Source organism: Crinia signifera, chromosome 2 (genome assembly GCF_055691185.1).
Source record: "Crinia signifera chromosome 2, ASM5569118v1, whole genome shotgun sequence".
Classification (NCBI taxonomy): domain Eukaryota; kingdom Metazoa; phylum Chordata; class Amphibia; order Anura; family Myobatrachidae; genus Crinia; species Crinia signifera.
In genome coordinates this window covers 365685975-365708464 of record NC_139218.1, presented here as the reverse complement: position 1 = coordinate 365708464, position 22490 = coordinate 365685975, and the positions used below count along the sequence as shown (strand labels likewise).

General features: G+C 47.6%; 1 protein-coding gene across 3 annotated transcripts in view; it reads left to right on the top strand.

Annotated features, from left to right (window-relative positions):
* RNF17 (ring finger protein 17) overlaps positions 1 to 22490 on the top strand; it is a 221197-nt gene that overhangs the window by 42044 nt on the left and 156663 nt on the right. For all 3 annotated transcript variants that reach the window (XM_083169963.1, XM_083169962.1, XM_083169961.1), the window contains 2 exons: positions 17620 to 17720; positions 18764 to 18935. In XM_083169963.1, coding sequence (XP_083026089.1) covers positions 17620 to 17720; positions 18764 to 18935 — 273 coding nt within the window. The remainder of the gene's footprint in view (positions 1 to 17619; positions 17721 to 18763; positions 18936 to 22490) is intronic.

Here is a 22490-nt window from a genome sequence, read left to right as displayed (position 1 = left end):
CCCGCCCATGTCGATACCCGCCCGCCCATGTCGATACCCGCCCGCCCATGTCGATAACCGCCCACCCCCCATGTCCATGCCCGCCCGACCATGTCCACCCCCCCCCCCGCCATGTTGATTATACGGGTGGACAGGGCATGTTTTTCTTTTAGGGATGCCAATCCCGGGATCCCGAGAATCCCGGGATTGAGCATTTTTCAATCCCGAAATCCGGGATTGAAAAAATGCCCCGGGATTGGCATCCCTACTTGACAGTGTAATAACAGTTATAACATTTATTATATGACACATGAAAAAATAGACCGCGGCAAATGTGGACTCGTACAATGTAAAAGAACATAAATGCTTATCTGATAAATATTGCATCAGCCATGGAGACGTAGCTCCTCATGGCCAACACGATTCTTCCTCTTCCTTAATATGTGGGACTTCCTCAGGGGTCAAGTTTAGGGCACCTGGAGCCTATTATAGGCTATGAAGTCTCCAACCCTATAAGCGTTCCCTAAAAACATATTTTCAGGCAAGCTTATCAAATTCCAGAACCAGTCACAGAACCTTGCATTCTGGTGGAATCGATGCAATAAAGAATACAGTATCTATCCTTCTGTATCAATAACTATTTCTCTTTCAATGGTCCTGGTGACACAGCTTCACATTGGGATGTAGGAGGGTCCGTAGGAGCCAGGCACCTATCCTAAAGCTTTAGAGGGTAGGCTCCTCCCCTACTGCATCCCAGACTCCTCAGTTCGTATTAGGTGCCCACTGGAGTGGGTGCTATTCTAAAGGGCTGCTGGAGCAGCTGAAGAATTAGAGTTAGTTAGGGTTTTTATTGTTTTATTAACTTTTACTCTAGCTAGGTAGGCACAGTGTGAGGATTCTCATTAGTGAATCCTCACACTGCTAGCGCAGCAGGAGCTGACAGAAGCGCATCCTGTCAGCTCGCTGTGCACAGGGGAGACGCTGTCTGGCCTCCCTGTGCAGCGCTTACAGCTTCTTTTAAGAAGCTGTCTGGGCTCCGGAGCGTTCTGAAACCGGCTTCACGCTAGGTGGGGATCATGGGGGACAGGCGCTCCGTGATGGCGGCGGCCATTTTCTGCGGAGCTTACACACTGAGCTCCTATATGAGAGGACAGCAGTGTGTTACAGGCATGTTCCGAGTGGTCCCCAGCTGAGGGGGAGATACTGGAACTAGGAAATCCTGCAATGGGAGCGGCTGTCTGGGGGTGGTTGGCGCCAAAAGTCACAGACCCCGCAGCAGCAGGGACTTGAAGTCTCTTCCCTCACTCTGTTTTGGCGCCATTCGGAACGCTTGCAGCGGAGCTGAGCTGGCTTACAGATCCTGACAGAGTGTTTGGATTTCCTGGGCATCGTTTTCCCCATACTGAAGACTACAGACAGCTAAGTGACTGAGTACACTGTATATAATGCCTGTATATTTAATGCACTGTGACTATGTTATTTGAGAACATCATGTCTGAGCAACAGTCTGTAGTTCTGGGGGAGGGAGCCTTAAATGCATTGAGCGCTTGCAGTGGTTGTACACTGAAATTTGTCCCTGAGCAGATGGCCAGGGGGGGGCTTATGTATTGCTTGCGCTGCTGTGAAACCCATGGGGAGTGAACTCCAGAGGGTAGTGCTATCGGAACCTGTGTGGGCAAGTCCCTGGGCAGGTCGGTTAATGCTTTGGTGCATTGCTGGACAGGCAGAGTGATGTGCTGGTATCTTCCCCTAGACCATTGCCATTATCTCAGCAGTCCTCTGGCTCCTTGCCTCTGATCCAGACAGATCCTGTCTTATTATGCAGGATACTGCTAAGAGAATCAGCAGGTTTAATTACTTGTTGGACAAGTTTGATGGTGATTCTGTGGGGACCCCGAAAAGGTCTTATTCAGTGCCATGTTAGCTGCTGATGAGGAAGGAGAGTATTCAGACATTCCCTGGGTGCAGGGTAATGATTCTGAAGAGTCCTCAGCCTCAGGGGGGAGGATTTTATTACTGCTGTTAAACAGGCATTGAATTTGTCTGTGGAGGATAAAACTCCTGCAAAGGGTGTTTTTTAAGAGACAGAGTAAAGAAACAGTTACTTTTCCTGCAAAGGGGCCTGGGAAACCCCTGATAAAAGGCTTCAGATGCCTTAAAGATTTGCAAGCCTGTACCCCATGCCCTGAGGCGCATGCTGACTTCTGGAAAAAAGTTCCAGTGGTAGATGCTTCTGGGGCACGTTTGTCAAAAGCCACTGTGCTACCAGTACAAGGGGAAGCAGCGTTTAAGTACCCCGTAGACAAAAAGCTGGAGGGTAACCTCAAGGCAATATTTGTAGGGGTGGGATACACCCTACGCCCTCTGATTCTTTCAGCCTGGGTCTCTAAGGCCATGATCGTGTGGGCCAGTAATTTGTGCACTATTTACACGCTGACCCTTGTGTGTTATTGCTTGCGGAGAAGCTTAAGAGCAGCTGCAGAGCATGTACTGGAGTTTGAGGAGGAAGGTCTCAAAATGGCTGCCAGAGTTTCCACAGTGTCTGTAAATGCCAGGAGAGTGCTCTGGCTTAAGGCTTGGGAGGCATATAATGTGTCTAAGAAAGCCTTAGAGGCATTAGCTTTTAAAGGAAAGCTGTTATTTGCTTCGGAACTGAAAGAGATTACTAAGCAGGCCACAGGTGGCAAAAGTACTTTCCTGCCAGCCCCTGCAGCCAAGCAGACATCAAGGTTTTCTGCTTTCAGGCCGTCCTTTCGGCCCTCCCCTAGAGGAGGTGCGTCCTTTCGAGGGCAGACCTTTAGGGGAAAGTTTCAGTCCTCCAGGGGCAAGGCCCCAAAAGTCTAAATCTGGTTCTTTTCATAAGAACCCAAACACAAAAGGAGAGGACAAACCCTCTGCATGACTGCCAACGGTTTTGCCCGGCGGTGGTCAAGGTGGGGGGACGTCTGACACTGTTCAAAGACGCATGGGCAATGTTAGACTGGGATTCTTGGGTGTTAGAAATTATAACCCAGGGTTACTGAATTACCCTTCAAAGGTCTTCTTCCAAGAAGATTCATTCCCACGCCAATACCAAAGGAGGCTCGGCTCCATACAGCTCTCTTGGGAGCGGCTCATTCTCCTTTAGAGAAGGGTGTGGTGATCCCGGTTCCCAGAGCGGAGTGGAAAAAAGACTTTTCTCTTTCCTCCACTAGGTGACACTGGAGAGTTACAGTGGGGAATAGAAGGCGACCACAGGGAGCCTGGGCACTTTAGAATAAATTAACAGTGACTAACTCCTCCCCTTCTACTTCCTCTCCTAGGCAGTCTTAGCATGTGCCCTGCGGGAGCTGGGTGCGTTCAAGGCTCACTCCTGAGCTTTATATATTTTTTAATGTAAATTGATACTACAATCAGCAAGAGGACAGGCAGGTAGCTCCCTGTCCCTACCTGCCTGCGACGCGGGCGCTGTCGGCAGGTCCGGTCGCAGCTGCATGCAGCTTGCCTCCGGTACCTGGCTACAGGATCCACAGATCCTGAGGTCCCGTCGCTTGCAGCGCGCCTCGAGGACCTGTCAGCATGCCGCACCCTACAGCTAAGGCAGGGGTAAGTATAGCACTGATCTCCCGTTAGCGGGGGATTCAGTGTAAAAAGCCGCGGCAGCGCACTTTTCAAATACAGCACCATTACTGAGGAGCGAGAGTGCGGCATGCTGGGTACTTCTGCTTCCTCCGTCTTTGTAGGAGCGGCAGCCATTGAAGCAGCAGCGTGATCCGCGGCTCCCTCGAGGTGTCTGGAAGTGCCGGTGACCCTGGTTCAGTGAGTCACAGCGGGACATAGGAGGTCAGGGCGGCTTGGACTGTGTCCAAAAAGGTCCCTTAGCCGGCGCAAGTTATATTTATATACAGTGCGCGTATCAGGCTTGTGGCAGACTCTGCCTTGTTTCTATACCTCCTCTCCTGTCCAGTATTTCCATCTTTTTCACTTTCTGTGTAAGATTGCTGAGTGTATGATGGCTGGTAAAAAGATTGCTTGCAAGAAGTGCAGCAATAAATTCGCGCCACACGCGGGGGGCGCCATTTTATGTCCCTCATGTGCTGCATCCCCAGCCCCCACCCCTTCAACATCGGGGCAGGATATACCTGTATGGGCTTCTCAGTTGTCTACAGTGATTTCTCAGCTAGCTTCTGAGTTATCTTCGGCCAGACAAGATAGGGATGCAGCCAGGGATCAGCAGGCAGAGCTAACTTCTGCTGTGGAGAGTCTGTCCAGAGCATTGCATGCAGACCCCTCTACACCCCCTCCCCCTAGACTGGCTTCTGCTAATAGGATGTTTCCTCAGGTCCCTCTGTTAGATGATACAGATGATGACATGCCAGCTCTGGAGGAGGGTGAATTTCATGACCCTGATGCTCAGCCTGATGCTGAGCCTGATGCTCCGCTTATACAGGACACTGAAGTCCCCTCTCAGGGTTTAGAGGACTTAATACAAGCAGTCAGGTTAACCCTCAATGTCACAGAGGAGGTGAGACCCGCTGCGCGTCCCTCAGTCTTTGCTAAAAAGCAGAAACAGTCTGCATATTTCCCAGCCTCAGAGGAGCTGGATGAACACTTGCAAAAAGCCTGGTTACACCCAGACAAAAAGTTTCAGGTGTCTCAGAGATTTTTCACTGCCTATCCTTTTCCTAAGGATGCTAGGAAGGCATGTGAGACGCCACCTGCTGTTGATTCTTCGGTATCACGCTTGTCCAAAAAGACAGTGTTACCCATTCCAGGAGCCTCTACCCTTAAAGATGTGTCTGATAGGCGGTTAGAGAGTGCTCTGAAGAACATTTATTCAGCCGCAGGTCTTTTACAACGTCCAGCACAAGTGGGATGTTGGGTCAATAGGGCCATGGAGGTATGGGCATCCCAGGTGGCCTCCTCTCTAGACCCAGGGGCAAGTGATATGTTGCTCTTAGTGGAACACATACGGGAGGCTGCAGGTTACCTGGTAGAAGCCTCTTCAGATGTTTGTATGCTTGCGGCTCGTATCTCTGCCCTCTCAGTTTCTGCTCGCCGTACTCTTTGGTTGAGACAATGGAATGCAGATGCCGATTCCAAGAAGGCGGTGGAAGCATGACCTTTTGCTGGTGAGGCCCTCTTTGGTCCAGAATTGGACAAAATGATTTCACAGGCTACAGGGGGTAAGTCCCAGTTCCTGCCCACTGCAGCCCCTCCCCCACGTAGGTAATTTCCTACTACTGGAGGGCAGTCCTTTCGGTCATTTCGGCCCACCCCCAGATTCAGGGGTAGGCTGAGGGGAGCGGCTACTAGCTCCAGAGGCTTCCGAGGAAGAGGCAGAGGTTCAGCCAGCGCTCCAATCCTGGATGCAAAGGTTACCTCCAAGCCCTCGGCATGACTCTCCCAGCTCCTGTCCAGGACACAGGGTGGGGGGCCGGCTGCTGTTTTACCATCAGGTATGGGCCAGTTCATGCCAGGACGCATGGGTAAAGGACCTGGTAGCAGTAGGCTACAAGATAGATTTCTTGTTGCCTCCTCCTCAACGGTTTTTTTCCCACAGGTTTGCCAGCTTCTCAGGAGAAAGGCAGGGCCTTGCAGGCCGCCATTCAGAAGCTCAGGGATTTAGGGGTGGTTGTCCCGGAACCGGAAAAGGCAAAGGGATTTTATTCCAGCCTTTTTCTAGTTCCCAAGCCGGACGGCTCAGTAAGACCCATCTTGAACTTAAAGCAGCTCAATCCCTTCCTGCGGTTCACTCGCTTCAAGATGGAGTCACTGCAGTCTGTCATTGCAGGCCTGGAACCAGGGGAGTTTCTTGTATCCATCGATATCAAAGATGCATACCTGCATATCCCCATCTGGCCCCCTCACCAGGCATACCTGCGGTTTGCTGTCCAGAACTGTCACCTGCAGTTCCGAGCCCTCCCATTCGGCCTCTCCTCTGCGCCCCGGGTGTTTACCAAAGTGATGGCTGTCATGATGGAGATACTCAGGGCTCAGGGAGTTACAATTGTCCCTTACTTGGACGACCTTCTGTTGAAGGCTCCGTCCAGGGAGGTCCTTCTGCACAACATCCACCTGACACGTCAGACTCTGGAATCCCATGGTTGGATGCTCAACATCCAGAAGTCACAGCTGACCCCATCGCAGAGGATCCTGTTCCTAGGGATGACTCTGGACACGGTCCAGAGAAGGGTGTTCCTTCCCATGGACAAGATCTTGTCCCTACAGGAAGCGGTTCGTCTGGTGCTGCAGCATCGAACGGTCACAGTTCTCCTTTGCACAAGGCTGCTGGGAAGGATGGTGGCCACGTTCGAGGCGGTGCAGTACGGGCGGTTTCGATCTCGCCCCTTCCATCTGTGTCTGCTCCGCCAGTGGACAGGTTCACACCTGTTTCTACAGCAGCGAATCTCTCTCTCCCATCAGGCTCGAGCATCACTGGCGTAGTGGCTCAACTCCAGCAACCTGCAGGAGGGGCGGAGGTTCGCCATACACAATTGGACGCTCCTCACCACGGACGCCAGCCTCAGGGGTTTGGGAGCGGTCACGCTGGGCCTCCACTTCCAGGGACTGTGGACCCCGGAGGAAGCACAGATGTCCATCAACGTGCTGGAACTGCGAGCAGTGTATTATGCCCTGCTCCAGGCGGAAGTGGTTCTCCGGAACAAGGACATCAGGGTGCAGTCGGACAATGCCACGGCTGTGGCTTACATAAACAAGCAGGGAGGCACCCGCAGCCGTGCAGCAATGAGAGAGGTGAAGAGGATTCTTTGCTGGGTGCAGGAGCACGCAGGGGCCGTGTCTGCCATTTTCATACCAGGCGTGGAAAACTGGGAGGCAGACTACCTCAGCCGCCGAGACGTCCACCACGGAGAGTGGTGTCTGAATTTCCAGACCTTGACTCGTCGGTGGGGTTGTCCGCAGATAGACATGATGGCCTCCAGACACAACCACCAGTTGCCCCGATACTGCGCTCGGACAAGAGATCCACAGGCAGTGGTAGTGGACGCTCTCACGGCGCCCTGGACGGATCAGTTCCTTTACATCTTCCCTCCAGTGCCTCTCATCCCTCGGGTTCTGCAGAGAATCCGACGGGAGTCGGTGACAGTGCTGTTCATCGCTCCAGACTGGCCTCGCCGGTCGTGGTACACGGTTCTAACAGGCCTGTTAGTAGACGAACCATGGCCTCTGCCTCTCTGCGACGACCTGCTAACACAGGGTCCGTTCACCTGTCCCAACTTACAGCATCTACATTTGATGGCATGGCTGTTGAGAGGTCCATCCTGAGGAAAGCAGGGATCCCGCAGGCGGTGATTCCAACCATGATAGGAGCTAGAAAGCAGGTTACCTTGGTGCATTACCACCGCATCTGGAGGGCCTATGTGGCCTGGTGCGAATCCAGGAGGGTCTCTCCTGTGAACTTCAAATTAGCCAGATTGCTGCTGTTCTTGCAGAAGGGCTTGTCCTCAGGACTCCGGCTGGGGTCCTTGAAGGTTCAAGTATCCGCCCTCTCCATTTTTTTCCAGAGGAGGCTAGCTCTTCTTCCTCAGGTACAGACTTTCTTCCAGGGGGTGTTGCGGCTGCAACCTCCCTTCAGGCCTCCTACTGCTCCATGGGACCTGGATGTGGTACTGGCGTTTCTCCAGTCCTCTGTATTTGAGCCTATGGAGGAGGTGGAACTAAAATACGTCACTTGGAAGACTGTCCTACTGTTGGCCTTGGCTTCGGCTAGAAGGGTGTCGGAGCTGAGTGCTCTCTCTTGTAAGCCACCCTTCTTGTGTTTCCACGAGGATAGAGCAGAGCTGCGCACCTCTAGTGTGTTTCTCCCAAAGGTGGTCTCGGCATTCCACATTAACCAACCTATTGTGGTGCCGGCCTTTCGGGAGGACTCACAGGAGTCTAGAGCGCTGGACGTGGTCCGGGCCTTGCGCATTTACGTGGCCAGAACAGAGGCTGTACGTAAGTCGGATGCTTTATTTGTACTCTATGACTCCTTACGTCCTGGTTGGCCCGCTTCCAAGCAGGCCCTGGCCAGGTGGATCAGATTGACAATTCGTCAAGCTTATGTGGCTTCCTCTAGGGTGCCACCTTCTTCGATTTCCGCCCATTCTACAAGGTCGGTGGGTACCTCCTGGGCGGCTGCCCGTGGAGTTTCTCTACAGGATCTATGTAGAGCGGCTACGTGGTCTGGTCAGAGGACCTTTGTCCGCTTTTACAAGTTTGACACCTTTGCGGCAGCTGCTTCGCGGTTTGGCCGTTCTGTGTTAAGGGGCTCTCAGCGTCATCCCACCCGTGTTGGGAGCTCTGGGACGTCCCCACTGTAACTCTCCAGTGTCACCTAGTGGAGGAAAGAGAAAAGGGGATTTTGTACTTACCGTTAAATCCTTTTCTCAGACTCCATAGGTGACACTGGACGCCCACCCGACGCTGTCTCTCCTGGTTACTGTTTAGTTTCAGGTTGGGTTAATTACCTGATGTTAAGAGACTATTATACTTAGTCTGAGTTCTAAGTTTTACCAAAGGTTTTATGAATGGGTTCATTCTGTTACGAATGCTATTCTTCAAACTATATGTTCACTCTATGTGTGTGTGTGACTTGTTATGTTATGTTTGACCTCCTCTCGGAAGTGTGTTGTTTTTCCTTTCTTCCAGCTCCCTCCGGGCACATACCTAGACTGCCTAGGAGAGGAAGTAGAAGGGGAGGAGTTAGTCACTGTTCATTTATTCTAAAGTGCCCAAGCTCCCTGTGGTCACCTTCTATTCCCCACTGTAACTCTCCAGTGTCACCTATGGAGACTGAGAAAAGGATTTAACGGTAAGTACAAAATCCCCTTTTTTGTTTCACTCTGTTTCTGGGGCCCATACCAGACGGGTCTTTCAGACCGATTCTCAATTTACAGTCATTAAATATCCAATTGTGGGTAGACCATTTCAAATGGAGTCTCTAAGGTCAGTGCTGCTAAGCCTGGACCAGGGAGAATTTTTGGCGTCCATGGATGTCCAAGACGCGTACCTTCATGTTCTTATCCAACCCAGAACATCAGGCTCTATTGAGGTTTGCGATAAGAGACCTGCACTTGCAATTCCAGGCGTTGCTCTTCGGCCTGTCCACAGCGCCAAGGGTATTCACCAAAATAATGTCTGTAATGGAGGCTGTGATTCGACTGAGGGGAACCACGGTGATTCCATATTTGGACGACCTGCTGTTCAAAGCGGAGTCAGCAGACATGTTTAAGAGTCACTGGGCACCTTCGGGTTTTTGCAGGCTCACGGCTGGCTTTTAAATTTACAAAAGTCTCAGTTGGTGCCGTCACAGAGACTCCAATTCCTGGGAGTTGTTCTGGATACCCACCTACATCGGGTATTTCTACCATAGGCAAAGGCCAGGGATCTGGCTGCCTTGGTCCAGGAGATCCTCGGGTCTCAGAGCACATCAGTATGGAGGTGCCTAGAGCTGCTGGGGAAAATGGTGACGTTTTTCGAGACGTTGCAGTTCGCCAGGTTCCACTCTCGAGTGTTCCAGTGGAACATTCTGACAAATTGGTCAGGAAATACTCAGACCATGAAGTCAGAACAAATAGTGTTGTCTTCAGAAACTCGATCCTCCCTGAAATGGCGGAGGTGGATTCCCTTCAGTGGGGTCCGTACCTGCAGTCCTGGAGGTGGCTGGTAGTTACTACCGACGCCAGTCTCAGGGACTGGGGGGGGGGGCAGTAGTCTTGGACCTGCGTCTGCAAGGCTGGTGAACCCCAGAGGAGTCTGCCTTGCCGATCAATATCTTGGAACTGAGAGCTGTGTGGAAGGTGATTTATCTGGCGGGAGAAAGATTACAGAGGCTCCCTTTAAGGATTCAGACCGACAACGCCACAGCTGTGGCATATCTGAATCACCAGGGAGGCACACGCAGCAAGCTGGCTATGTGGGAGGTGTCCCGAATCTTCTTTTGGGCGGAACAGAATGTTCCAGCATTATCAGCAATATTCATACCAGGAGTGGAGAATATAGAGGCTGACTTCCTGAGCAGGGAGGAGCTGATGGAAGGGGAACCTGAACCCACAAGTATTTCACCAGATTACACTAAGGTGGGGTACTCTGGATGTGGACCTGATGGCATCCTGGTTCAACCATCAGGTGCCCAGGTTTTATGCCAGGACGAGGGATCCGCTGGCAGAAGCAGTGGATGCCATGACTATTCCCTGGGAGAGGAATCTTCTTTATGTTTTTCGGCCAGTTCCAAGACTGGCAAGAGTGTTTAAAAAGAAAAAGATACAGGCCAAGACAATTCCAGTAAGTTTAGTGGCCCTAGATTGGCCAAGGAGGTCCTGGTAATCGAGGCTTCAGAGATTGTCTGGGGACTCGCGGCGTCTACCTCCGAGGTCAGACCTTCTAGAGCAAGGACCGTTCAACCATCTGGATTTAGCTCGATTAATTTTGACGGCCTGATTGTTGAAACCGCCATTTTGAGGAATAAAGGATTCTCAGAGGCGGTGGTTAACAATGATTAAAGTCAGAAAGTCAGTGTCTTCTGCAGATTATTATAGGGTCTGGAAGACCTATATTCAATGGTGTGAAAGACAGAAGTCACACACATCACGCTTTAAATTGGCAAAATTGGTGGAGTTTTGCAGGATGGCTTTTCCTCCGGGTTAAGCCTTCAGTCACTCAAAGTACAGATCTCGGCCTTGTCATTTTACTCCCAAAGGAGGATTGCATTGTTACCGGAAGTACAGACCTTCCGGCAGGGGGTGTCTTGATTGAAACCTCCCTACAAGCAACCAGTAGCACCATGGGATTTATCTCTGGTTCTGGAGTGTCTTCAAAAGGCACCGTTTGAACCATTAAGGTCAGCAGACCTTAATCTCCTTACATGGAAACTGGTATTTTTGTTGGCAGTGGCGTCTGCAAATAAGAGTATCGGAGTTGGGAGCATTGTCATGCAGGTCTCCCTTCCTTATATTTCATGATGATAGGGCTGTCCTTCGGACAGTACCCCAATTTTTACCAAAAGTAGTTTCTGCTTTTCATCTAAATCAGGAGATAGTTCTGCCTGTGTTTCAACCCCCAGAGGGTTCAAGGAAAAGGGACAAATTGAGGAATTTGGATGTTGTGCGCGCCTTGCGCGTTTAGGTGGACAGAGTTAAGAGTGTCAGAAAGACTGACACCTTGTCAGTTTTGTATGACATACACAAAATTGGTTGGCCTGCTTCTAAGCAGACCATTGCTAGGTGGTTGCGCTCTGTTATAGCGTTTGCATATACTAAAGTTGGTAGGCCTGTACCGGCCAGGATTAATGCGCATACCACCAGGTCGGTCGCCACCTCTTGGGCGGTTCGACATGGGGCGACAGCTGAGCAGGTTTGCAGAGCTGCCACTTGGTCATCTGTTCATACCTTTGCCAAATTCTATAGGTTCCATGAGTTTGCGTCGGTGGACGCATCATTCGGGCGAGCAGTGATGAGAGCTGCAGACCTGAGCGTACCCACCCAAAGGACCGGCTCTGGAACGTCCCAATTTGAAGCTGTGTTACCAGGACCATTGAAAGAGAAAAAGGGATTTTTGTAAGAATTTACTGTTTGAATCCCTTTCTCTGATATGGTCCTGGTGACACAGCGATCCCTCCCTTACGCTCAGTAAGTGTTCCAGGTTCATGATGTGTCATGTTATATGGTTAAAAGTTATTTTTGAAAAAATGTGCATATAATGTGTGCAGGAGTTTGTACTGAGTTAATGTATTCCAGTGGCTTTGAAAGATTGAACTGAGGAGTCTGGGATGCAGTAGGGGAGGAGCCTACCCTCTAAAGCTTTAGGATAGGTGCCTGGCTCCTACGGACCCTCCTACATCCCAATGTGAAGCTGTGTCACCAGGACCATATCAGAGAAAGGGATTCGAACGGTAAGTTCTTACAAAAATCCCTTTTTCCCTATAGATTGTAAGCTTGCGAGCAGGGCCCTCCTACATTTTGACTGACTGTAAATACCCTGTTTGTTGTATCACTGTCTCCTTTGTAAAGCGAAACGGAATATGCTGCGCTATATAAGAAACTGTTAATAAATAAATAAATGTGGTTATTAAACATTAAGCCCGGAGAACTTCCAGGCTCCAGGCATGCGTGGGATTTCGTAAGTATTGCAAGGCCCTCTTATGAGGGGATTTGCGCTTCTGCAGCACTCACTTTAGTCACGATTTTTACAAAGCACGGGAACTGGCATATGCCCTTTCTCAGAGCACTTCTCTGTCAGGCACTTGCTGGACATTTAAGATGCTTCTCTACATTACCCACTTTGCTAGGGGCATCAGCGTTTTTATTCGCTTTGCTGTCTGGTAGGATTGCTATCAGTTTCAGGCGCTTACTTTTTGTCTCTCCACAGCTTCTCATGTCTTCTCGTCAGTCAGGGTGGTTATGGCGGCGCATCTTATGTGCCGGGGAGTCAGGATTGTACCGTACTGGGATGACTTGTATCATGGCCCAGTCCCTGGAGGTCCACACAACTCTGATTCGGCTGGTAGTGGACCACCTATACGCTCACTGCTGGATCATCAGTTGGTCTAAGTCGTCGATGTTCCCATCTCATGAGAAGCTCCATATGGGGGCCCTTGTGGCTTCAGGGCGAGATCTGAGAATTCTGGAGCCGGAGGAGAGTGCCCAACCGTTCAGGCATTTGGATTCCGCGTCGTTGGTTTATACTTTCGACATGGTGGAACATTCTTATTTCCACTTCTGTCCCGTTCAGTGGGAGATTATTTCCATGTGGGCCAGGTCCCATCTCTATATATACGAACCATAATTCTGTTAACTACAGTTTAGCCAAGACGAGGATGGTGCGCAGACCGTCTCCTCCTCTCCATAGACGCTTCACTCGGTCTTCTGCTGCAGCCGGATCTACTCACCCAGGGACCGTGTCTACACCCGGACCTTTCGACTTACTTGTGGGGTGGCTCTTGAGACACCCCTGTTGAGAGGAAAGGGATTTTCGGGTAGAGTCATTTGCACTTTATTAATGCTCGTAAGCCGTCTTCTGCCAGATCTTTTTACTGGATTTGGCGGGCTTACTTTTTTGGGTGTTTGGCTCAGGGCCACAACTGAGGGTGTCGTTTTGCTTTCTTGACTCCTTTCTTTATGGAGGCAGGTCTAGATGCAGGTTTGCATTTTTCTTCTCTGAAGATACCGGCATCAGCTCTCTCAATCCTCTTTCAGCGATAGGTTGCATTTTTGTTTACAGTTTTCATTATCGCTTTCACACCGCAAACCTGCTTTAGACCAGGTATTTAGATGCGGTGTGAAAGGGGTTAAACTTGCTCTGACCCCTTTTAAAAAACGTTTTAAATACCTGGTCCAAAGCAGGTTTTGCAGTGTGAAAGCAGCATTAGGGTTATTGTAACTATGACACCTCTATTTTGTGCTCTAGAGCTTTCACAAACCCTAGAGCAGTGGTCGCCAACCCATCAAATGCGAGCTACTGGTAGCTCTCGTCAGCAGCAGCAACAATGGTGAGTGTGCTGCTGCTGGTAAACCAGCATGGTGGGGCATACTTGTTCCTGGCACTGTGGGGCATAATCATTGCTGGCACTGTGGGGGCATTGCGGGGGCATACCTGTTTCTGGCACTGTGGGGCATACCCAGCACCATGGGGTCATACCCGGCACCGTGGGGGTATTCCTATTTCTGGCACTGTATGTGTATCTGGCACAGTGGGGTCATATGTGTATCTGGCACTATTGGAGGAATTAGTAACTCTTTGGGTGGTTTATTTTTCCGCGAGTAGCTCACACCCCAAAAAAGGTTGGAGGCCACTTCCCTAGAGCATGCTGGCCTGATGACTCAGTTTGACCATTCGCCATATTTATATGGCTTCTGATCTCCAGGTTACGCCTGCGGTGCAAGCATATTCCACCAGAATGGTTAGTGCTTCTTGAACTGCCCGCAATGGTGCGACGGCAGAACAGCTCTGAATGGCGGTGACATGGTCCTCCAACCTCACATCTCCTCATTATTATGCATGTGAAACTTTTGCTTCTGAGGACTTGGTCTTAAAATAAAGGCTTCTTAGAGCAGCTCATGTGTGTCTCCACCCAGTTACTTTAGGATGACTCATCATCAAGCCCTGTGTCCCCGATGGAGTGAAGAAGAAAATTAGGTGTATGTTCTTTAGGGATCTCAAAGAAAAGATTTAGATTCTACCCTGGCGCACCTGTTTTTGTGATTAGTCCATTGTCTCTCTGACTTCACTGTCCTCTATATGTTCGGACCTGTGTGTTTCCTGGTCTTTCTTCCTCCTCTTGCTACTGCCTGGGCTGGGGCTGGGTTCTAGGGGGAGGAGATGCCTGGGCTGCCTGAGTTGGGGTCTAGGGGGATAAGGTGCCTGGACTGCCCAGAGGCAATAGTTTTATCTGTTGCTCAGTCCAACCCTATACCCAGCACCAAGCCCCCCTGTAAGCTCATAAATCTAATTTTCAACCAAGAGTTACCACTGATTGTTGATGGTCTACATCACATGTTTTGAATAGAAGGGGGTACCTACATCTACTTTTTGTGACCCATTTACTGCTTTTCTTGCAGGATGATCTGGAAGAAAGGTTAAAGCTCAGCTCCTTCAGGGCTCTGCCATTTCAGTTTTTTCTTTAACCCCTTCCCGACACATGACGTATATATACGTCATGTGTCGGTTGCGGGGGAATCAAGCCAGCTCACGGAGTGAGCTGGCTTGAAAGAGAGCAGGTAATGGCTGTATATTACAGCCAGGCACCTGCTCTCACGGCCACGAGCGGCGAGTTCGCCGATCGTGGCCGTTTAACCCTTTAAGCACCGCGGGCAAAGCGCCCGCAGTGCTTAAATAGCTGATCGGAGGGGGGGCGCCCCCCTCCGGCGCCGATCGGGGCCCCCCGCGGCGAGATCGGAGGGTGCCGATCGGTTGCCATGGTAGCCAGGGGTCTAATGTAGACCCCTGTGCTGGCCGTGTCAGCATTCCTATTACATCCTGCCTGAGGCAGGATGTAATAGGAAGTGCTGAAAATCACTATGTTCAGCCATAGAGCTCTATGGCTGAACCTAGTACAGGCGATCGCACCCCCTAGTGGTCAAGTACACTAGGGGGCCTTGTAGTAAAAGTAAAAAAAAAAAAAAAAAAAAAAGTTTAAAAATAAAAAAAAAATAAAAAAATATTAAAAGTTCAAATCACCCCCCTTTCCCCATTTCACAAATAAAAATAAATAAAAAATAAAAAAATAAACATATTTGGTATCGCCGCGTTCCTAAAAGTCCGATCTATTAAAATATAACATTAGTTATCCCGCACGGTTAAAGGCGTAAACGGAAAATAATTCCCAACGCCAAAACTACGTTTTTTGGTCGCATCGCCTACCCAAAAAAAAATAACTAAAAGAGATCAGAAAGTCGCCCATATCCCATAATGGTATTAATTAAAAAGTACACTTCAGCCCGCAAAAAATGAGCCCTCACCCAGGTCCGTAGGTGGAAAAATAAAAAAGTTATAAGCCGCAGAACATGGCGACGCGACGCAAATTAGAAAAACCGTAAAAGTTGCTATTTTTTTTTTTAGTGGTAAAACATAACGAAAACTATATAAGTTTGGTATCACCAGAATCGTAACGACCCATAGAATAAAGATAACCCATCATTTTAAACGAACTATGAACTCCAAAAAAAGCGTAACCAGCGCAAAATTGTGGAATGGCGTTTTTTTTTTTTTTTTACCCCACATTGAATTATTTCCTGATTCCCCAGAATATTATACGGTATAGTAAATGGTACCATTACAAAGTACAACTTGTCCCGCAAAAAAAAAGCCCTCATGTGTCTATATAGCCGGAAAATTAAAAAAGTTACGCTTATTTGAACGCAAGGAGGAAAAAAAAAAAAATTAACAAAAAAGGCAATGTCGGGAAGGGGTTAAAATTAATATGGCTGTTTCCCAATGTATGGACCTTCTTGTTCAGCCTTCATACATACTTCCTATGCCATCTCTTGAGTTTGCTGTCAGCTTAGCAGCACTCGTTGATAAGGTGGAGTTACAATTCCTTAACTGGATTTTATTTTTCCTGTTGGCAATCTCTTCTTCTCTGTTTGAGCTGGACTTTCCTCTTCCATGGGTACTGAGCAGATCAAAACCTTCTTTTCTGCCTTGTCTGCGTGTACCTGAAAATAATGTAAGTACTGAAACCACCTCTTAACGTCCAGCGAACCACCAAGTCAAGAAAAGTAAATATGTGAATGACTATGCGGTAAGCATGCATTTGCAGCGAGTTTTGAGTCTTACATTTTTAGTTTAAGACAGGATGTTGCACTGTGATCCTGTCTATTAACCTAGCCTCCGCATGGACTACAGTGACTGTGAAGAGCTTTGTACTTTACCTCACTCTCACTGCTTGTGTAAAGATATATCCCCACCACTACTTCATGCATTTGCATGCATTTGGGTATGTGGGACCTCTAACTGACTTTTGCATGTTTAATAAGCTATGGAAAAAGTTTATAAATTAGAACAGCAAGAGATTAATGGTACAGTAGCCAATCAATAATCTCATGAATTAAAGCTTTCAAAATAGAAAGTAATAAATGATGTTCTTTTTTGCTAATATAAATGAATAAAAGCCATAGTTCTTGTTTGTAACAATGCTCACTTGGTTAGATAAAATGTAATTGTACAGCTGGCATAAGTTTGTCAATGTGACCTACTGTATAGTCAGCCAGTTAAGCTCAAATAGCGTATGATCCTGGTGGCTCAGGGGGATTGACAAAGGGAGCTCCTGGTGGCTGTAGTGCTGCATTCTGTGACTGTCCGTACCTTTGACCACTATGAAATCATACTCTGTGCTCCATCAGCTGATGCAACTGGAGTTCCTGTCTTCAGTGATTACTGTAATGGGAGAGGGAGGGGTTTGCGGCTTTCAAATGTGGCTTTGTGGGGGTCATGGTGATCGCACGTGCCATGGGAAGATCATGGGTGCCGGATGTAATGGTGGTGGGGATAGCAGTGCTTGGTGTAATGGGCGTCAGGCGGATTTAGGGAGACATTCTTTCTGTACATCAGAATGGTTGACAAAAAGAGGGTGGGGAGGTCACATGTGCACTAGTAGTTTTACTAAGTTGCCCATAGCAACCCTATCAGGTTCTATATAAACATATAATTTGTCGGCAGATAAGAACCACTTGGCCCATCTAGTCTGCCCCTTTCTAGGATGCAATACACCCCATAGAAGTATACTTTTCAAAAAAGAAAAATTGGTACTTGTGTAGTTTCACGGCACAAACCCGATATCGCATGCGATATAACATGCGATTTAGTACCTGTTCATAACCCCACTATCCACTACGGCATGGAGTTGATTTTATATAGTGTGGCTCGCGCAGCGAGCCACTGAGCCCGAAGCGTGGTGAGCGGACACGGATTACTTGACATGTATTCACTGAGCCCGAAGCGTGGCGAGCGGACACGGATCACTTGACAAGTATTCACTGAGCCCGAAGCGTGGTGAGGTGCCGTGGAATACATGTCAAGTAATCAGTGTCCCCTCGCATGTGATGTAGTGACGCAGTGAAACTACACAAGTACTGAGAAATTCTATTTACAGACACAACCATTACAGTTTCATTTCTATAGATAATGTTTTATATATTTTTTCCTCCCTACTATTAAAACCAGACTTTGAAACAGCTGAAAGAACGGAATCAGATGATAGAGAGTAGTGTATTTAATTTGATTGTGGAAGAATTTGAAAAACTTTCTACTGCTCTCCACGAAAGGTGCGTATTTGCATAATTCTAATTTATTTATCTGATCAGTGTTATCTTGTCCAGCAGGCTTCTATCTATCTGATGGAATTTTTTTAAAACTATTTATAATTCTGATGTTTTTTTCCAATCTAAATGTATTCACGCATACACAATGGGGTCGCAGTGAATAGCGCTGGGAAGGAGCTCCTGCAGCACTTTTAATCAGCGCGCTGCTAACTCAGGCTAGTGCATTTCTGCTTGCACCCGACCTTGTGTCTAAGCAAAAATATGACAAATCTAGGGGGGCAATGCGGTTTTAAGCCTTATTGCCTTGGAGCACTTAAGTCGGAAAATACCAGTACTCGCGACTAAATACCTGCGAGTTCCGGCATTCTCCAACTTGGCAGCACTGCTGATTACGGCGCTACTCTCTGGGCACTATATTGAATTGTCCCCTTTGTGTGCTCCTATCAGGCAAAGGGGGAAATTTTAATAAAGCTTCTAAAAGTGAATTGTAGGGATGTTGCCCATAGCAACCTATCAGAACCTGTGTATCATTTTCTAGGGTGCAATTGGCATGGCTAGAATATGAATGGTTGCTATGGTCAACATCCCTACTCAACTTTTAGTAAATTAGCTGGGTATCCAATTGGCTCATAAAAACCATTGGGAGCATAAAACGTCCGGTTTCCAGTTCATGGTTTTGTTTCTTTGATATTGTGCCAAATCGGATGCCAGCTCTTTTGCAAAACCGGCATGGAAGTTTTATGTGAAATTTGGTCTGACTTTTGCCTCAAGACAAGTTGGACTAGTGTATGGGGGCCTTTAGTTGTAACCATACAACTCCGAAGGTGGGCGTTGGACTGACTCCGGTCTCTTCCTAATGGAAATGGGCTACCAACCCATTATAAATAATGCCTTGATGGAATAATTATTATTAATCAAGTAGAAATTATTCTTATTAGTAATGTTCTGTAACATTCCTTTTTTAGGTTTAATTGTTTTTATAGTATTTGAGTGAATTACACCATTTTTTTATCAGTGTAATCAATTTTGTTTTGTATTGCCTTAAGGAAATTCAAATTACTTGCAGAGTTAAAAGCAGTAAGCAACATCTACACATCCGATCTAGAAAATGCTGCAAAGAAAATAGAAGAACAGAAAAAATGTTTGAAAACTAGAGTTGAATTTGCAGAAGGTTTAAAACGGGAGCCGTTACTGGCTGTTTACTGTGACATAAGACAGGTACACAGTACCTAATCCTTTTATTTTATATTTTTTTTTAAAAATAAGTATATTTCCTTGTTGCACACACATCAAGGAGTTTGTTTTTATGTAAACACTTATAAAGCACATAAGATTATTTTGCTCTCCAAGACTGTCACATCTGACGCCATCATGCTACCGTTGCTCTAGTGTTTAAAGATGGTTTCCCAACCGTGATGTACAGATCTGTCCACATACACCTATCCTCCATGCGATACAAGTTGTCATACATAATGGGCAGTATTCAATGCCTTTTTTGGCATGTGCAGCGAATCCTGTTTAGGATTCGCAGCGTTGCAGAGGGCTGGAGCTTTCGCTGACAGCCTTCCCTGTCACCCTATTCAACGCCTCAGGGGCTCGCTGATTTTTAACCACCGCAGGGAGCCGGGGGACGGCGGCAGGCAGAGAGATGGAAGCCTCCCTGCCTGCGCCGGAATGTGTGTGTGGGGTGGGGGGGGGTGGGGGGGGCGGGCTCTCGGGGACACAGGCAGCAGAAGCTGCCCCCCGGAGAGCTGGCAGGGGATGCGGTTAGGGAGCCACTGCACTGGTCCAGCTCGTGCGTATGTAATGAGCGGGACCAGTTTGCAGTGAATATTAATGAGCGGCTCCCCGCCCCCTGCATGCCTATGTGTAAAAAAATATATATAATTTAAATATAAAAATTTTATATCAATTAAATATATATATATTCATGAGCTGCAAGCAGTTGAATAAAATAGCAGGTCCCTTCACAGAATAAAATTACTGATTTTTTTTTTTTTTTTTTTTTTTTTACACTAAATTAAAAAAAAAAACCTTTATTTTAAAAGATCACATTCCAGTTCACCTTTAAAAAGATGGCGATTTCTAAATGTGACACACGGCAAAAATTACGTTGAAAGCAATTCGCCATCCGAGCATTGAATACACTCACGGCGAATGTAAGTGAAAATCCCATTAAAAAACAACAGCGAATTGCAGCGAGCATGAAACGAAGAACTGGCCAGCATTCACTGTTTGCTTTCGGCGAACAGAGAACATTGAATAGGGTGAATCAGGTTTTCGGTGAAAAAGATTCACCGCAAGGAGTGACAACAGCCCGATTCGCTGTAAAACACGGTGAATCCTGAGCATTGAATACTGCCCAATGCGTGAGCTCCGCGTGACTTTAGAGCTGGGCATCTTATATTATGTGTTGCAGGACTCCATTCGCTCTTTGTTGCAAAAGTATTTGTTCCAGTCCAACCTCTCCTGGGTGCAGAAGCTGAATGCCCTTTTTTTGATCCGTCTATGTTCCATCATTTTGATGCTGGTACCGGGGGATTTCATGGCCTCCTTGGACACTTTGGGCTGCCTTCATACATGTTTCTATCCAATCTCTAATAACCAGAGTTTTCTTCTGCTTGTGGTTTGGTAGGATCATTACCAATTTTGGGCATTGCCATTTGCTCTTTCCACAGCTCCTTTAGGCACAAATGGGTCAAATAATCCTGGCCTAGTCTCTGCATGTCCTCAGGAAACACCTCAGTCTTGCACTCTTCTCCAATCTCATGGATGGATCCTTAATTGGAAGAAATCTTCCTTGACTCTGTCACAGGAGATGTTCCAACCGGGGTCCTTGAACTGCAGGGTTAAATGGGGGTCTTCCTCCCTGCGGTGAAGGTTCAGGACATTCAGCACTGGGTTGGTCGATATACCAGCATGTGGATCTGGGATTGCTTGTCACTTGAAGAGTTTGCTCATTTCCACTCCTGGCCATTTCGAATGGATGATCTGACCCGATGTAATAAATCCTATCAGCAAATCAAACGTAAACAATCATCCTCTCTAGGGAAGTCTGTCTCCCCTTCTTTCGGTAGCTCCAGAAGCCCCACTTGAACAACAGCCTTTACTTTTGGATTTGGGATTGGGTGCTCCTCACAGTTAATGCCATTCTACTAGTGCTGTGTTTTTGGTTGCTGAGCTGCCTTCTAATCAATATTTTGGAATTTCTAAGAGGTCTAATATGCTTAGACAAAACTGGGGAGAGAAAGAAGACTCTGTTTTTGGGGCACTCTTGTGATATGGTAATTATATAATAAAACTTAGCTTTTATTAGGTATTTTTATAAAATGGGGGGCTATAACTCTCGGATAGGATAGCCGTTAACTAAAATCCGTCTCCTTAGCTGGCAGTGAGCTTATTTTTATATACGCTATGCACTGGAGATGGTTGAAAAGAAGTTAGAAAAAAATCAGAAAAAAGTTTTTTTCTCCCGCTTCCACCTGGGGGGATCACCAGCGCTGGCGAACGGGGAGATACAGGAAATAACAGAAAGGGAAAACCTGAATAACTTCGGAAAGGTACTTTCTTCGCTCTCTTGTCAGTGACCTGCCTGGGGTGCCCCTGCTCTGTCGGCATACAACAGGGCAACCGGACACTTAACACTGACAGTAGAAGCGATCTAGTATACCCTCTGTCCACTATACCTATGCTCTAAGCCCTCTGTACTTACACCTCTCTCACCCGCGGAGTCCACTGCGGGAGCAAGACTCTGTGGGAAGCAGAAGGATATACCCAGAGGTGCCAACCAGCAATTTACCTAATATTTCCTTTTCTGTTCAGCACCTCTCTTCTACCATCTAGACACTCTCTCATCGACAGAATTGGGGCAGCTTAGTACCCTGCTATGCTACCCTAGCAACAGGGTCACACTGTCAACCCCACTGTCGACAGCAGAAGTGCCTACCTACACTATCACTACTTGACCCCGCAGCGCAGACTGAGATTTTCTCATCCTGGAGTCCAATGCACGTCTGCATGACTCCAGGAAAAGCAGAAATCACAAAATCACAACTGCCGACTAAAGGGTCTATCTAACAGTTTCTCAGGGACAAGCACAGATTACTTAGTGTCACAGATCGCTAACTGTGTAGATTAAATCCTACAGTTGACATAATATCAACAACATGCATTACTTGTACTAAACTTTTGAATTAACGATTAGCATACCTCTACTGTGACCAGAATTTTACTGTGCCTCCCCTATAATTAATATTCAGTGTTTTGGTGGGCAAGAAGAAATGTTTATGATTTCAGATAGAGTATAAGTCGACATCTGTTTAGCCTTATTCACGTGTTGAAACTGTCAGCTGATGCTTACTCAGCAGCAAGGTGTGCACTTAAAATTTGACTCACTAACAATTCTGTGGACATTTACAGGTATGGTGTGCAGTTACCTCAGCAGATATCAAACTGCAATTCACTAACTTATATATGCTCACTCCATTCAGCCACAGCTGCCTATACTCTGTAACGATTAGAGCAACTAAGTGTCTACCTAAACTTAAACACAAGAGCAACATTGTGTATAATCAGCAGATTGATGTGTAACTAGTGAAATGGACATCAGACTGTTAATAAAACACAGCCATCTGTAACCATTGGTGCATACTTAACAGCCGAACACTAATTACGTGTATACCTAACTGTTAATTGCAATTATCTGTGTTGATTAGATTGTGTGTGCTCTATCAGTGACCAAACACGTCCAAGCTCATCTTCAGAGCAGCATGT